The sequence below is a fragment of the Acipenser ruthenus genome, chromosome 9, assembly GCF_902713425.1.
Source record: "Acipenser ruthenus chromosome 9, fAciRut3.2 maternal haplotype, whole genome shotgun sequence".
Classification (NCBI taxonomy): domain Eukaryota; kingdom Metazoa; phylum Chordata; class Actinopteri; order Acipenseriformes; family Acipenseridae; genus Acipenser; species Acipenser ruthenus.
Window position 1 is genome coordinate 46,432,930 of NC_081197.1, and position 18,741 is coordinate 46,451,670.

Sequence of the window (18,741 nt, forward strand, 5' to 3'; positions counted from 1 at the left end):
TTTCGTAAGTACCTCGACAATGTTTCCCTTCTGCCACAGTAATGGAGTTACGTCGTGACATCTTTCCAGCTGCCAAGATGAAGCAAACATTGATCGAGGAATTTGTATGACACTCCACTGCAATGACCCTTAAAAAAACAGATTAAACGTTATTTTCCAGTACTGTATATAAACACACACACACACACATATTACTGCAGAACATTTTATTTTCTTCCTTCATGTAACTCATCCCGCTGAACTGTTTAAAAAAAAAAAAAAAAAAAAAAAGAAAAAGGAAACCGTCCCTGGTCCTAGTATAAAATGTCATTACTCGGATATCACTGCATACAAAATCTTTGCTTCTCACAGTACATAAAACAGCAAAAGCTGACCTAGTCATCTAAACAATAACGGTACCTTTTTAAAAATAGCAATCTATCACCCTGACGTACTGTACGCTTCATCCCATGTGCGTCCTTAAATACAAAGCAAGATGTAGGTATACATATAGGTATGCACAGTTTTGCAAACATTTTAAGTCATTTACACACGAAAGTAATAAGCTGTTTCACAATTATAAGATAGTGCCACCCTTGGTTGAAATCAAAAGCAGAAAGTGCAAAAAGTCATTTTGAAAAATAAAACAACTGTAATGGTGAAAAACTTGAACGAAACCACGTGCCCTAGGACGAAATTTTAATTATAGTGCTGCTATCCTTAAGAGAGGCTTTTAAAAAACGAACAGAGATAAAAATCATACACGTTATGCACAGTTGCACAGGCACTATATGGATAGAGGCACCATAATTACAATTTCATCCTGGGGTTAGATTCAGGAAGGAGCAGTATTATTTATTTATTTATTTATAGCTTTATGTTGTTAAATTATCCTCACAGAAAACTTTCACTTGATGTAAAATATTGGCATATATGTGTTTTATACAAAAATGAACTGCAAAAAGCAAATGTGCATCATAGGTGTTCCTTTGCAGTTGTGGCACTACCTTTCACAGCACAGGCTACAATACCGGGTACTCACAGGAATAATCCACTGAAAAATACTGATCAGGGCTCAGTGGATTGCAAAGTAAGAGGGGCGGGGAACCTCTGGACAATATCCACTGCAGTCTTTGAGATAAGGAAGAGTAGGTTCTTCACGTCTGCTAAATAAATACATGTCTCGACTAAATGTAATACTTCGATTTCCATTTTAGTGAGACAATTTTTACTACGTGTGCTTCAATCACAAGTATAATAAATATTACAGCTGGCAAACTATATTATAGATCTAGATATTCCATCTGTTCTGGGTGTGTCTCTCTTATTCCTGTAGGCCCTGTGGACCCCATACAGCAGAGCATAGCAAATACAAACACACTGATTGGTACTGAAGTCAAAAGATCCTCTCCATACCATGTTAAATGACAATTTATTATTTAAGTAAACTGCAATTCAATAATTAAATTGGAAGATTCATGCATCTGCTCTATACGTGAAATCCTTTAGCATTGTTTTTAAATGTTATCGAATGTATTTTAAACCAAAAAGTTTTATAAAATAAACAATTGGCTTGCTAACCTCATTGTGCCAGTAACCAGTAAAAAGCGCTTGAATTTTATGAACATTAAGCATTTATGGCACATGTTTTTTTATAGTATTTGTACCCACCCTTTTATATGCCTTGCCACTGCCTTACAGCGTCACCTGCTGGTAAGATTGGGGGTAGTCTCTGATTATTTTTCAAGTAGCAGTTGAGACAAGGTCCCTTATCACATATAGACATTAAAATAGCTTTAATAATATTGAGAGAACCTAACCTTTATCATCTTATAGCAGTAGCAGAGTAACATCCATACACACACACACACAGACACTCCCACTGACAAAACAATGTAATTTACAAAAGGAGCTATAAATAGAGCTTGTGAAACAAAATACACTTGGGTCATCTCATAAACTGAAAAAAAAAAAAACATACCCAAATTGTATCAAAAGCCTAAAGCAAAAATGTCCTTAATTAATAACCTCTTATGGGTTACTCATATTTTCTGAGCAATTGCCTTTAAGAAGAATTTGGTATTAAATAAATCCATTTATTAATGTGTTGATTTCAGAACAAAAAAAGCTGACTTTTCATCACCTCTAATCGATGGCAATTAACTTAAACATTGATGGCTGGTTTCACAGACCATGATTATCACTAATCTTGGTATAACTAATGTTATTTTAGGTAAAGTAGTCCAAGACTACCCGTAAGTGTTTTAAAAGCCGGTTGTAAGATAATTTCATCTTGGGTGCTGACATTTCTACTGCTGAACCGAGGCCGCACAACTGACAATGAAAATATGTTGCAAAATAAGCAAAAGCAACTGATTTCGTCACATAAATGTGACCGCTCCTTAACCCAAACTCAAGAGCTACTGCTGTGGAAACTGGGATATATATTTCTTTGTCGAGTTTAATCGGAGACTACAATAGGACTAGGACTACAATCCCACAATTCACTGCAGAGATGATGCATTTCTAAGGAAAGTGAAATAAAAATTATTTCATTCAAAAGCAAAAAAGAAAGGTAAGAAAAATAATTGCTGAAAAATATAAATGAGTTTAGGTCCATCACAACATCTATATTAAATAATACAGCCAGATTGTTATTGATTGATATTCAATAATTGTGCAAACAAAGGAAACCAAGGGATCAAATTGTTTTGCGTTGAGTAATTAACATGTTTTATTCCATTTAATCAGTACCTAACAACTTTAATTTCTCAAAGGTAATTACTCTGAAAATACGAATATCGGTACACCCCTACTCATTACCCCTATTTATCGTAGAAACAAGATACCTCACTCTTACAACTGGTCTTCCACCTTCATGAATATTAAAAGACTAGGATCTAGAGAATAAATGTGTGTGTGAAGTGGATATTAGTAGGGTAAATCGTGGCAATACATATTCATGATGTATTTGTGAAACACTGAATATTCATGATACATCAATATTTATGCTCCTACAGTTTTAGGATACAGTGGGTTAGGTACACTCAAGGCCACAGTCTGTGAACACACATCTTTGATTACGAGTTGTTCTTTGAATCTAATAGCTTAGCAATCACAGGCGCAAGTTTCTCCTTGTATATCTTAATAACAATTATGGGACTGTGTCCTGACTCAAGGATCTTTCTTTCTTACATATTGTTTTGTTTACTAATATTCAAGAACAGGATATAACCAGTTGTCAAAGCAACATCAACTAAGTTTACCCAAGCCTACACTAGGTACCTCATTTCCTTGGGAAAAATGCAGCCAAGCGCTGCTTTTTAATAGGAAGGATATGTATCTCCTGTGAGTTCATTTTCTTTAATTTGATGCCCCTGTTTTTCAGAGGTTTTTTCAGAGGGTCGTTGCCGTCTCGCTGCTCGGCTTGGGTCTTGGCGTCGTAACACTGCTGTAGCATGGCCTCCTGAGCACTGTCTCGTTTGAAAGAAAAGTTCTTGGTGGACACCCCAGATAGGCCCTTGATCTTCCCACAGAATATAGCAGGAACAGCATCTTTGACTGCTACAATGACCTTGGCTGTCTGGGACGTGCTGACAATTTCTATGTTGCTTCCACCACACTTGGGGTCGCAGCCAGGTCTGTTACTGTTGGGGTCCACCAGCCACTTGTGCTGTTTGCTAAACTCAAATGAAGTCACTTTCTGAAAACCCTCGTTCAGCCGTGCAGCACTGTACGATTCATCCCCAGAGCGAGTTGGGCGCTCTACCAAAGATATGAGAGGGTCTTTGCTGGTGTCCGAGTGAGACATGGGTACACCCTGTTTCCTGACACGACTCATCGAGAGATCCAGGACACTGTCTTGCTGGTAAGGAATTTCCTGTTTTGTTGGCAAAGGCAGGGCTTTGATGGAGAGATCGAGTGCTTCCCCATCATTGGGTGGTAGCATTGTAGAGACTGCTAGCTGGCTTATGTGGGTAACAACACTGGTTTGCAGGTGCTGGGGACTCAAAGCTTCTTTAGCAGTTTGGGTGCTTTTGGTCAAAGTGCAGACCGATTTAGGTGAGTCTGTGAATCCCTTAGATTCTGTGCTCTGTGGGACGGGAATGGGGATGGGGATGGGAATAGGAATGGGAACTGGAAGGGGAACGATGACAGGATAGGGGACGAGGAGGGTCGGGGGGGGCACCAGCGGGGACAGGGGGGAACTATACGCCTGACTAGGCAGTGGTGGGAAAAAGTTTGAAGAGAAATTGTCTGTGGGAGCTGAGCTGGCTGAATGGCAAACTGACGGACCCAAGTTGCTCTGAGAGGGGAACAGATCCTGGAGAATGGTGGCAAAGCCTGGATTCTGGAATAAAGGCAGGATCCCAGGCTCTTGTGTTTGGCTAGATGACTTCTGGTCCAGTGGGGGTGCATGGCTGAAAGAGAGGGAAGAGTTCTGACACAAGACATTGTTTTGTAAGGATATGGTGGGACAAGAAGGGCCCTGAGACAACATGGGAGAGTTTAAATGCTGAAACACATGCTGCTCCAGAACAAGTGGCAGTGGAATGGGCCCTTGGCTAGTCATGACATAAGGAGTGTTGCCAGCAGGGTTCATTTGAGGAGTGGCGCTTCCTGCTACCTGTAGGTGAATGGGCAGCATCACTGGACTTTCTCCAAGGCAGATGGGTTGGAGGACAGTAGCAGCCACTTTCAGAGCCACCCCACTGGGAGATTCAACTGAAGGGGTCACCATGGGAGGAGCTGGCACCGTCACAAGCGGGGACAGGGGTTTCTTCATCATGCCTGTGGGGTTAATGTTCCAGGCCTCGGCTGTGATGAGCTGGGTCATTCCGTTTTCAAGCTTGCCACTGGCGGGGCTAACTGCAGTCGGGGAGCTGGCCATGTCCAGGGGCAGGCTGGCCTGAGCATCCTTGTAGAGATCCTCCATTTGACGGGATGTTCCTTCCTTTCCGACACTGAGCTTTCACCAATCCGCTTTAGTTCGCAATCATTTAGCTCTCATGGTCTCCAGTCTGGCTTTAGAGGCTGGAAAAAAAGAGAAGATGGAATCCATCAGCAATTATCCCACTGTGCTCTGATATACTGTAGTCTCTAGTGTGTCATTTTGCATCAAGACTAGTTACTGTGGCATTAAATGTTTGATGGTAAATGGTTAAGGCTTCTGGCACTTGAGTATCTCCCATAGAATTTATAAGCAATAAATATATGTACAGTTCTGCAAGACAGTTGCTGCACAATTGTCAGAGGATGGTGCGGGTGTAAAAAAATAAACAGGCACATAATTTAGTGCCCAACACATGCATCCTAGTTATATCCTACAATCATGCAAGCTTTTTTACAGATTACATTACCTGCTGCTGCAAATTAATGAATACTAACCTAGAAAATGCTATCACTGCGTCCAACAAAGAAAAGCACCACGAATCCTGGCACCATATAAATAGCCTCCCTTTTTGGCAGATAGCTGCTATTAAAAATAGTTAAAGAATAAAAGCCCTTCTACAGCCAAGCACTCTGACGTTGTAGCAAATGTGACTCAAATGAAGTAGTTACTATTTTGAGGATTCTCTTCTCACTGATGAATACCAGGAAAGATTAGGGTGCTTGTAAATGGTGGATCACAATAAAGTCATGCTGCATTTTTTTTTAATCAATAATTTACATTTTCTAGTTAAAAAGCAATTACAAAACAATAACTATATACATATCAGAGCTCATTATTATAACATAAAGAGATAAAATAGTTAAAAATACATACATAAATATTTTCAAGTGAGCAAGTCTCAGTGGTGAAACCCTATTTGACTCTAAAAGCTCAGCCAGCGAGATGGAGGCCAAACTCCAAGCCTCCACTCCTGCTAGTCAAGCCCCATCCATCCTTACCATAGTCCGCTCCAAATACTTTGCCATTTTGTGTAGCATAAACAGAAATACGATATGTTACAAAATGGAGTAATCACAAGAACTGTCTGCAGAGCTCAGTGGCTGTGATCAAGCCAGGCTATTGAACCCCCAGTAAAACAATGGGGAGTCAAAACAGATTGTTTAAACAACTGTAATCACAGACATGAAGCAGCACGTCCATTAAAGGAAGTAATAGATATTCACAGTAATGGATATTCATTGTTGGGTACTTCCAGCCCAGTTGGAAACAGACCAGAAGCATCAGAACAGCATCCTTCCACTGCACATTAGGGTAGCAGCTTTGGGGGAAAGAATACTACTTTAATCTCTGGCATGTAAACACAACTGATTCATGTCAGTGAAAACCTTTTCTAGTGTGCACGCCCAAAGACATCTGGCTGGCTGTCCTCAAACCTGGCTCCAGTTCTCATGCTCCTTGTTCAAAACATGGCACTACATTCTACTCCTTGTCCAGTTTCCTACAACAGTCACCACAGCAACATGCTACAGTGTATCTCTCAAAGTGACAAGCTTTGTGTCTGGAATTGTCAAATAGACAATTGAGCACTGTGTTAAGACCCGCTGAAATCAGGAATTGAACACACTATAAAAAGCAAAGTTGTCCTAAGTAGCAACTGTGTGCAGAACGTGCAGTCTCAATGTATGGGCAAATCTTCACAACACAGAGAGAGAATGTCGGCAGCAACTGCATGTTGCATGATTGCCTTTAACAAATGACAGCACTCCGCTTTAGTAAGGAAGCACTATTTTTAGGCTTTTATAGTGCTCTGAAATATTATCTACTTCAGTTTATTTAACGTTTAAACAGGTCCGCAAAATCCTAATTTTATTCCATAACCTATCTGGGAAAAATATGTAAGTTCTCCACGATTTAAGTAGACCCCTCATAATCATGGATGACATGCTTGCTGTTACTATAATTTCATCCATTGAGAGGAAGGGTATATCAGGTATGTAATATTTTCATTAATGCATTACAAAAGAAACAACGTAGTTAGGCTAAATTGGTTTATTGAAACAAAAAGTGTGGTACATAAAGGAAATATTTTGTGGATTGTTATACAGCATGTGGACCTAGTCAGCACATACAAAGATAGGCCATTGGGAGAGAATACATAAACCATGCATTATAACACAGAACCAACATAAACAAAAAAGTGCAGAACACACATAAAGGAATAATGTAGGGCACAGCTCATAGCCAGGACCAGAAGTAGTGGACGAATGAATGTTAACAGATATTAATATAGCAATCTCCTGTGTTGTGAAGCGTGGTTTACGTATTCTCTCGGAGAGTGACCTGCCACTTGCTGTTCTGACTTGCGCTGGTTGCTCTTGCTCTGTGTTACTGCCGCTCGACATGATCGCCACTTCTACATTCAAAATGGAGCCTTGCGGTGATGCAAGCGCATGCTGTCTCTTAAAGGGTTTGTTGCCTGGCCCTGATTGGATAGCAGATTCCCCAACCCACTCAGAATTGATTGGCTGGGCACTGTCACTGCGCCACTAAACACGCTTGTGCTGGGTTTTTATTTTTATCAGAATCGCACTTTTGGAGAAGCCACGCCCTACGCGGCAGACGCGTTTGACTTTAACCACTGCGTCTGCGATTGCACTCATTTCATCAGAATCGAGCCCTTTGTGATGATAAGCACTTTCTTAATATTGGTCTTAATGATCTTAACTTTTAGGCTGAGTACTGGGTATTTCTCAAGTGACGCCCAGTCATTTCGGTATTACCGATTTGTACATAGAAAAAGGTGGAAAGCGTGGGATTCCTATATATTTTGCTCAGCAGCTTCAGATTCACTGCAGTCATTTTGATTGTGCAAACACCAGAACGATCATAGCCAACTCCCCTCCTTAGAATACTGTAATATTCATAGCTCCCACAGCTCCCTTTAACTAGGAATGACTCTGCAGATACAGAATTGATAACACTGCAGCAGGGTGTGGTAAAACTACCTCACAGGGGTAATGGATTACAGTCCAATCAGGGTCGTGGCACAGAAGTGTACCACTATTGCAGTACTTGGATATGCCTTACCAAGCGCACTGAAAACCAAGGCTGAACTGAAGAACACAAAAAAGGAAAATGAAAAAAAAAACATTGAGCAAACACCATTGCCGTGTGAACAATCCCCATGGAAACACTTACATATTTAGGCCCCGGTTGCCATGGAGTTGATGAAAATGTATCAAAATTAAAGGGCTCAACTTGGCCTGGTTTCTTCTAATTACTGGAATTAGAATTCAGGGCTACAAGTCTTCAGTTCTAATTTACATCCGGGTTTTTTGTTTTTTCTCCCAGCTCTGCCTGCATTCAGTCCGAAGGTTAAAGTGATGCTATTAAGCCATATCTGTATGTAGTCGCTTAAAGAAAATGTTTAATTGGAGAATAACATGCTGTGTTGGACAGTAATAGCTCCAACATTGGAGGCTGACCTATTTACCTCTGGCTTCGTTCCTAAACAAATGGTTTATAAAATCTGTCTAAGGAAGTTGGAGGTAAACATTAAATGATCTAATCATTCACAACACAAATGGAGCGGGGACTCAGAAGCAGTGAAAATATTGCATACAAGCTGATTCCTACAAAACTGACCATTTCTATGACCAGACCAAAAATACTTGCATTAGCAAACACACAATGAGATGTGACGTGGCAGGGTACTGATTATTTATTGAGAAACCTTAAAAAATAAAACTAATTAAATTAATAACACAGTACAGGGTTGACAGTTTCTCACTAGCATTTTGAGGATGGACTTTGCAGGCTTTTACACACAATAGGAACTTAGACCAATGCTCAACACTGCAGTGTGCATAACAGAAGAACAGAAGGAAATTGTGCCATGGTTGGGCATTTTTTTCCCACAATTATACTGTCATGAATATAAATTCAGAAAGACAAAAAAGAAGTAAGAACCTGTAAACATTTTAAGGTGACAGGATTTGCTAAGGTGGCTGAGAACAGGCAGAGCATTAAGCCTGTCTATGATAATGGACCTATAATTGTATAGCCTAGTTCACAAGACAACTGCATTCAAGTAATTTTAGGTCCATTATAAGCTCAAGTCAGCCATTTAATCAATGGACAGGGGTCAAATTAAAATAACAGGGCATTACATTGTGCTGCCAAAAGGTAGAACCAATGACACCAGTGAATTTATTTAGCTCTCTCTTGCGCTTGCAGCTGTAAACTCTCTGCAAGTACAAGAGAGAGCATGGCAGTGGTTGCTAGGAGATCATGGAATGTAAACATATTGTCCTGGGCTGTCATGCCTTCATATTTTGGGAGCATTGCAAGGCCCATTTTTTTTTATAGAAAAAATTCCCATTTAAATATTATTCTCTGTTGTGCCTTGTGATCGTTTTTTCCAACAATTTGTGGTTAGCATTTGCACTCATGGTCTATGTTATTAAGTCTGCATTTCACAATTTTTTTTTTAACCTCAGACCATTTATTTGAAAGCCAGTATGGAAAATTAAAATGAAATTCAAAATTATAACTGAAAGTACACAGAAACATAATTCATAAAGTGTATTAAAAATAATGAACGCTTGATCCTATAATAGCCTAAGCAAAAGCATTTGACTGTCCCACTTTTTTTGTGTTTGTGACCAAGAAAAAAGTTCCTGACACGTTGCAGTTTTACTAATGCTCAGACCACCTCAAGCTTAGTTTACCAGACCAAACAATACATTTATGTTTTATCAACTGGCTTTTAAAACAGTCAACCTAAAAAGACCTTGAGATTGGTGATGTTTATCTGCTCTCAGACTCAGCTAGGTAAAACACCCCAGCCACAACTGTAAAAAACCAAAGCTATCAATATCATGAAAGATTAGCAGTATGGCAGCAGTGTGGAGTAGTGGTTAGGGCTCTGGACTCTTGACCGGAGGGTTGTGGGTTCAATCCCCAGTGGGGGACACTGCTGTTATACCCTTGAGCAAGGTACTTTACCTAGATTGCTCCAGTAAAAACCCAACTGTATAAATGGGTAATTGTATGTAAAATAATGTGATATCTGTATAATGTGAAATAATGTATAACGTGATATCTTGTAACAATTGTAAGTCGCCCTGGATAAGGGCGTCTGCTAAGAAATAAATAATAATAAGATTAGACCACAATAAAAAAAATGTCAGGACAGGTTTAACCATATATGTCCAAATTCTGATAGTCTTCATCCCAATAATTGTGCTTGGTTAGTAAAATACATATTTTGTTAGTTGGGTCTGGAAAATCAATTATATAAAAGATGATTGGAGAACAGGGTAAATGCATGTTCTTTAATACATTAAACTTCCACCTGTAAAGATAGCACAGTGCCATGGTGCTGCACTCATATTGTGGAGTTCTCTCTGAGTTGGCATGAGGGCAGAGCTAGAAGCCATTTGGAACCTGAGATTGTACCTCTCGCTGCTACCAGGAGCTGCTGTCAGCTTGGGTCCGGGAGTAACATACTCTCTCATTTTAACACTGAGAGAGTAAAATATATTATCAGGCGGTAAAAATGCAACATTACCTTAAAGTCATGAGTAACCTCAATAAATACAATATGTACAATCTTTAATGGTAAAGGAGTAGGCATTAAAAAGAGCCTTCCATTTTAACTGCAATGTTAAAAAAACTTAGTATTAAAATAAAATCAGAGACAACAGCTATTCTTATTCACTTTATTGAACACAGCCAATATGACTTACATATGAAGATAAGCACAGAAACAGAACATATATATGAAGATAAGCACATAAACAGAACTTACATTTTAACATTACATTCTTGAACTCAGTAAACATGTTAAAACTTCAATATAAAGCCATACAGATAATAAAATAATGAAATGCATTACTAAGTTATAAAACAGTTTGTTTAATATTATAGGCACCTTTTTTTAGCGCTTGCCTCTGACGACGGTTCCAGTTGGATTTGTAGCTGGACTGGGGTGTTTACGCTTCAACCTGTGTAGCTTCGAATTTTTCTTATTCTTACTGTGATTGGATGCAAAGACAACAGGGCTAGCCAGAGATTGGATAATGTTTGTTGGGTTGGTTTTTCTTGTATTCAGTTTCCTACTAACTGAAGACATTGTATTCTGGGAGATGTAGTTGTTAGTAGAAGTTTTAAGGGAGGCAGACAAGCTGTGCAGCAAAATTACTATGTGTATTTTTACACATTACATTTAAATTTAGTGTGTATTTCTGATTTTTTTTAATGTGTAAAAACAGCAGGTATGCAGCTTATCAGGACATTGGTAGTAGCACAGAACTGCCAAATGTATCTGGGCTATGGCATATTATTTAATCTGTGAAGACCTATCACTGTTTTGTAATGCAGGCACGATAATAATGAAGTATTTTTGTACATTTGACCCATTTAGGCTTGCTCTCCAATTCAACACATCACTAACTATGAGGATGAAAGTTCAAACAGACACAGGCCATTGCACTCATAGCACTAGTCATGTCGTGCATTTTGAGTAGCGATCTGAAAAACACAATTATAAAATGACAAAGAAATAGACAGATCCTTGTGATACTATTCTTGTGAGTAACTGTGTAGTCGTGAGTGACATCCCATTTACACAAAAGTGGTGTCTGTGTTTCTTATTTTCACCTCAATAGTGTCTAAGCATGTTGTTGGTTGCAAAGCATGTCAGCCATTGGTGGAAGCAGTTGGTTGTTTACGGCCTTTAGGGACTGGAGAGAATTTCATTCTCCAGTTGAAATAAGCTATTGTAGGAAGTAAATTACCAGAAAGTAAGGAAGTAGGAAGTAAACTACCTGAAAGTAAGGAAGTAGGAAGTAAACTACCTGAAAGTAAGACATGTTGCCAACTGAGAGCTTTCTTTAACCTAGTACGATAACAGATTTCAAACAGCTCACAGTACATTTGCTATTACAGTGTGATTATTTAAAAATATTGAATTAGCTGTAAACCCACGCAATACCTCATCTGCAACATCACTGCACTCATAACCTTCTCCTTGGTATCTGTAAGTATTTTACACCATGCTTTTCTAGTCCAACATCAATAAATAGCAAACATCTGGTTTTGTTTTGACCCTCTTTGCTTAATGTTTTAGGTAGTCATTTGTATCGGTCTCTTCTACCACATTTCTGCCAGTACGTCAGGGCTGTAATTGATTATATTCATATTGGTTTCCAGATCAATGGCAAGCTTTCCTGGTTGGACCCGACTGATGGGAAAGCTTCCAAAAGCTGATATATATTATAGGCAAACCCAATAAAGAGATGTATTCACAGCACAAATCCTTTGGATTTTTTTTTCTGGCTGCATCCCACTAATTCAGCCGATTGTATTTTTAGAGGCTGCTAGTAGGAGGTGTCTGCCTGCAGGGAATTAATGCAGGATGAGATCAGGATTCCAGATGCATGCTGTGATGTCACCACACACACATTTCCATCTTTCCAGAGCACTGAATTCACTCCATTACTGAACTGACAGCTATATATTTGGCAGAACTTTTTTACAAAAATAGTTCTTTTTACAGGACTACCATTGTACATTCCATAAAGAAATCCTGGCCTAGCTGTCTGTGCCTGCTGTTATTCAACTAACCTACATAGCGAGACAGATATTTGCCTATTGTTGTACATGGTGACAAACTACTGTAAATCAAACTTTGTTCAAAGCTTTTTTGAGATGTGCATAATTAAGTTTTTTATTTGTATCATGCAATACATGCTGATAGTTTAGTAAGGAAATGGAGGTTATAACTAGAGCCTCTGATTTCAGTTTTAACCGATAAAAACCGATAGAACACCCCCCAATACAAAAAAATGTACACAATAAACACAGAAAAAACACCAGAAATGGTTACTCAATTCACGTTGACTTCACCCCTTTCCATTTAAAAAAAAAAAAAAAAAAAAAACCTTTACCAGTGCAGTTGGGCAATGTCCCTTCCTGACTTTCTCGCATTGATTCATTCTGAATACCCACCCCAACTACTTAATGGCAGCAAATTCCCTACATTTCTATTGGAGACCGCTTGTGAGATTTAAAACAAGATTACAATTAGAAGGCTTGTTCACAGGATTTAACAGTTAGATAAGGAGATTTTAAAACATAATTGTAAATTGTGACGAAATGTAAATAAATGCCTGGACACACAGAAACCCTAGAATATGCCCATGACCACAAGGATTTTGTAGTGGAAGACAGCAAAGGAAAGAAGGTACAACTTAAGTGTGCAAGCACTGTCGAGTTACTATAGATATTGTGACAGAAAACGCCCAAGCACCGGAAAAAGAAATCAATAAAAACCGAAAGACAGAAGCCCTAGTTATAGAACAGTAAAGTAAAAAAAAAAAAATGTAATTAAAATTACTGTCAATGCATCATTGCACCTTCTGCAATAAATTATCATTCTTTGTCACTGATTGATAATCAAGAGTCTTGACAAAAATAACAAAATATCATCTCGGTAACCAATTGATACCATCTTCCAATCTCCCATGTAGCCTGTTGTTCCTATAGCAACAATGTTAAAGTGTTACAGAACACCCTGCACAGTTTATGAGAAACGCATTAGGTTACCTTTGCTGTGTTCAGCGTTGTCTGTATTGCAGATTTATATTTTTAAACATACTGTAGACTCTATTACATTTTGTAATCACACATCGTAGGTCATAAATCAACTGGGCCAGACATTCCTCAACATTTACTCAGGAGTTTTTGCAGGAGAAAAAAAAGAAATTCTTATAAGGATTGCTGTGTATCCAAATAACTGTCCCTCCTGCTACAATGCTGGTTTTCTGTTCCCACAATATGCTACTCATTTCAATCTGAGTGCCAGCAATGTTGCAGGAGGGAGCAAGAACTGAACACACTGCAATGCTTAGAAGACAAATATTTTCCCCTTCACATTTTAAAGTAATTGTAGTGAAGAAAATAATTCTATAAATCTTAGCCATTTTTCACTTCCACTACATGTGTCAAATGTGCTGTTTTAAAAGAAACTCCTGTTATAGCACATATGTATTTTAATTTGAAAACATGGCATCTGGTGCTACTTTAGGTTACAGGAAACTTTTCTATGCCTTTTCCTTGGGTTATCTGTTTGCACTTGTACTCCCTGGGTCATTTCACCTCAGCAGTTTCTTCTAGGCAAAAGCATGTTACCGGCTCAAAGCATGTCAGTCAATAGGGGAAGCAGCTGATTGGTTATTGACAGGAAGAAGCCAGTGAAGGGGTGGGGACAATTTCACTTTCGAGGTGAAATGACCCAGGACAGTCAAAAAGCATGGCTTCCAAACAGAATTTTCTTTAACTTAGTGTAGTACCAGAGATCATGTTCTGAAATTAAAATAAATGTTTGTCATAACATGTGTTTCTTTCACTGCACATTTGAGACCTATAAAAAATGAATAGATTTGCATAGAGGAGAAATCTCAACAAACTATTTTATTACAGTAGCTACAATTACTTTAAACACCTTGCTGAATTAAAAACCTCTTACAAAAACCTAAACCTGCCAGGATAATTTAAGACAACCTCTTCTTCAGCTCAGTGCCCTCATATTCATGCATAAACTCAACCCTTCCACTAAGCAGACTTAATCGTCACAGGTTTACATTTTAGTTCCGTGTTGTGACTTGGCATTCGATTTCATGCTCAAGTGATTTTCTTTCAAAAGCTGACAAAACTGTAATACGGTACGATCAGCCTTGGGTTGGCAGATCAACAGGGAGCTGCCATTCGTATCATACCTCACCTCTACATTCAATCCCTGCCTCTGCCGGTACAGTACAGTGCTTACAGAATTCCTCTTAACAGCATGGTGTGTACCGTGCCTGTTAAAGGGAGTCTAGGTTGGACCTAAAACATCAGAACCCCATCACAGGGACATGGTATGGATGATGTCACAGATAATCAATTTGATTCTGGATCATGAAATCACTGTTGGACTTCAAATTGATCTTCTGTAGCAGGGGGCCTTACATGCAGACGTGGATTTAATTCCATAACTTTATTGCTGGTACTCAAACTCCCCAGCCTCCTAAGGGGGAGGGCAGCTATCCTGTCCCCGTTGCTATGGCTTCCCTACAGTCAGCCTCTCCACTATCAGCAAACAAAATTATGGGCAGAGGTACCTCGAAGGGCGATGCCAAGGGTCAAAGATGTAATGAACATATGTATAATGTAGTATTGTTTTTATAAATATTGTCCTTTCTTTCGCATGGGTTTTCCTGACTGAAATTACATTAATCCCAACATCATAAAAACCAATGGCATGTCATAATCACAGGCCCATTTCTCTTATGCCATGCGACTGTGAAATTAGACAAACTATAACATAATTAGGGCTTCTAGTTTGTGGTTTTTATTTTCCATCTCTCTCCCTCCCTCTAAACCTTAATTAACAGTTGTTAAGCCTTAACTGAATACCAAATTGTTTAAATTAATGACGCACTACTAAAACTAACGCAGTGGAAATGAATAAGATGAATTTGGCGATTAGAGACAGAACCAAATGCAGGTTCAAATAGGATCAGGTGAGAAATCAATGCATGTAATTTGTTAACTCAATAAATATGTGAGGGTAAAAAGAAACAACTTCCTTAATTAGTGTTTGTCAGTACTATAACACAAAATATTTTTGTACAGCACCTGTCAATGATCCAAAAGCACTGTACATTCTGTAGCATTAAAATATAACACAATGGAGGTAAATTGCTTTACAGTACTTCATCTGTGAGTATTCCCACTGGCACATTTTTAGTCCATTCGGTCTACCAAAGACTTACCTTCTGACCCTGGCCATAAGTGTTTTAAATTGCTGAATGAAAGGAACAACATACAGTGCTACCCCTTTATAATGCGGTTGTCGGGGTCCATAATTGGAGACCATGTTATTTGTGTTTTGCCTTATAACAAATATTGGCTTTTTTGTTCCCGAATTGATTTACAATGGCTATATTAATATTGTAGCGTACCGTGGAAAATGAAGGAAGGAGACACATAATTTGCATGTACTCAAATCCATGGTTTATTGGGACGATTATTCCTGGCCCTTGTCAGCCTGGGCCACAACAGTCTTGCACATTCACACAGCAGCTTGTGTGACTCAGCTGTCAGCTCTGTCCGGGTTGATGTGGGCTTTCATGTCCCCGCCTACCCAGATGTCAATACTAGGTCATTACAATATATACAGTATAATAGAAACGGCTATTCCACCAGTTTAAAGTTTACACCACTCTTATTTAAATTGTATATTTTTTATAACAAATGGTGTAAACTGTAAATCAATAACACAGAATCCAAGGACATTTATACACACTTGTATTGTTTCATACTTGTTTTGTAACATTAACGGACAGTTTGTTTTTACTTTTAGAAAAAAAAATAGAGTGCAAGCACGGGAGCATTATAAGTACTATATGTCCCAGTTTCAACTTAATAACAACAATAATACCCAATGTGAGTCAAATTGAATTATGGGGGAAATGGGAGCCGGTACCTTGCCATGTTATAACCGATTCTGCACTATAACAACGGGCCGCGTTATAACGGGGTAGTTCTGAAGATTCATTACAACCATAATTCAATTCTTTAAATCTAATGAACCCAAACATTCAATTCTTTAATAAAATAGAAAGCAGGGACTAATTAGCTCATTGAACCGGAGTTGGCATGTCAACATGGCTGCTGTTCCAGTAATGGTCAGCCAAGCCACTGTTTAAAACATCATTTTCAGATTAAATCGTATTGTGATTTACATGGAGTGACAAGAATCCAGGAAGTTAAAGGACTAATTGCTAACCTTATTGGTACTTAAGCCTATTAATGAAGATACAAGTGAGAGTGACTGATCTAATTCTATTAGCCCATTGCCCCCAAAGGAACGTTCATGAAGAAACTGTTACCAAGGAACCAGTTTCTAACCCTTCAAGGAACAGCTACGCTTACAGTAGTAAAATTTACCACCAGCCTCTACAAACTGTACATGCTGAAATGACCACGAAAGAAATCTCACATACCTGAAAAACCTTGTTTCTTTTTTTTGTTTGTTTGTTTTTTTTAATTGCACAATTCATTAATTCCTACTGTAACAATGCACATCTTTAATATTCTTTACAAAACGTAACACTTCTAATCTAAGCTAGCTAACCATTGATCTCCTACCGTTTACAGTAAGTGTGACATATGTACATGGGGAAAGACAGACGGACAGGCAGCTCCTTATATCCCCATATTCTAGTACTCTCAGTAACCCATATAAAAGAATGTCTTGAACAAGTTTGCTCATGGAGAAGCAGTTCTCTGGATGCAGTTCTATAGTGTGACACACATAAGAATACACCTCCAGTGGGTGGTCATAAATAAGATACTGTGGCAGGCTGACACAGAAAGAAGCTGGGGCTGCGCTGCCAGGGAGCTGAATAGGTGTGCTGCATCTTATACAAACCCTACTTGACCCTTCCATATCATCCTCCCAGCTCTGACTGCCTGGAAGTCCATAACTGTCTTGCATTAACATTCTTCTTCTTCAACCATTTTTTGTCCATTACTAAATTGATGACTACAGCACAGATGTACTGCAGTCACCAGATCTAATGTAAAAGTGCACAGTCTTCATTAACCTAATGCACTGCCTGTGGGATGTGTATTATCAGCTTGTACAACAAATTGATTTTAATGTTTCAACAAAGCAATATGTCAGCGCTGCTCTGTTTTAGTTCCTTGCTTTCAGCTTGTCTTTATTTAATATTGTTGTTTTTATTACATTCTGTATACAAGGCAGGTTCTGTTACAAGTAGCAGTCTGAGACACAAATGCTCCGCAACCACTTCTGTGCCCCTTTAAGCAATACAAGCAAAAAGCCAAAAGATCTGCAACAGAAGATTAAATCAACAGTGTTAATAAGAAGAAATCTCATTTAAAACCTTAGTTTGTACTCCTTTAAGCCTTCCCTTATAATCGTATAGCAATCTATAGCAATGTACTGTATATGCATATGGCATAGAAAACTAAAGAATGCAAGTTTAGTAACTAATATAAATCCTATCAGCATACAGACAGCATTCCACATATTCCTGTAGAATATGGAGAGGCCTATATTTCTATAGAACTTTTCATATTGGTACAGAAATCTGCTGACTATAGAAATCTATTGATGATAGAAATGATATATATTCTATCGTCAAAAGATTTCTGTAGTTCTGCAGTTTTTAGACGTTGCCTAAATCAGACGATTGAATGTACTCTGTATTCTGATCCAATTATAAAATAGATTCCTTGCAGTTGCGGGAGAGTGGTCAGTTCAGTGCCTGGTGCACTGTATTGGCTGTCAAGATTGGTTTTTAGTAAAGCACAGCAGCTGATAAAGAAGAGTACAAAACATGTGCAGCAGTCTTCCTTTCTACACCCAATCCAAATCAAACAATCCAATTCCCACTCTAATCTACAAACGAATTTAGACTTGCAGTACACTCGGACAGACTGGGGCCAACAAAAACATAATCAGATCCGGAGGAAGCTTTTATTTCATGGTGCAAACTGTATAGCTGCAGCACAGTGACCACAGGCAGAAATAAAACACACCGGTTTTTATGTCTTATTATACTGTTCCTGTGTTTATTTAGAAAATACCTTAAATTCAGTCTAAAATAGCAAAACAAATGCCCATGCATATAGTAGTGTAATCATTATTGGACATAATCCCTATAATATGGCGTTCAATAACTGCATGTACCGTTACGTTACTGTGATCAACATGTACTGTATGTGGTGCAATTATTCATTTAATTTCAAATGTTTGTAAAACTTTAGGCTTTGTTAGCCCAACCAGTCCA

General features: G+C 38.6%; 1 protein-coding gene across 1 annotated transcript in view; it reads right to left on the reverse strand.

Annotated features, from left to right (window-relative positions):
• Window positions 1–222: 222 nt before the first annotated feature.
• Window positions 223–18,741, reverse strand: part of LOC117405416 (retinoic acid-induced protein 2-like) — a 28,109-nt gene continuing 9,590 nt past the window's right edge. The window contains exon 2 of the mRNA XM_034008464.3: window positions 223–5,013. Coding sequence (XP_033864355.2) covers window positions 3,266–4,915 — 1,650 coding nt within the window. The 5' untranslated portion in view covers window positions 4,916–5,013 and the 3' untranslated portion in view covers window positions 223–3,265. The remainder of the gene's footprint in view (window positions 5,014–18,741) is intronic.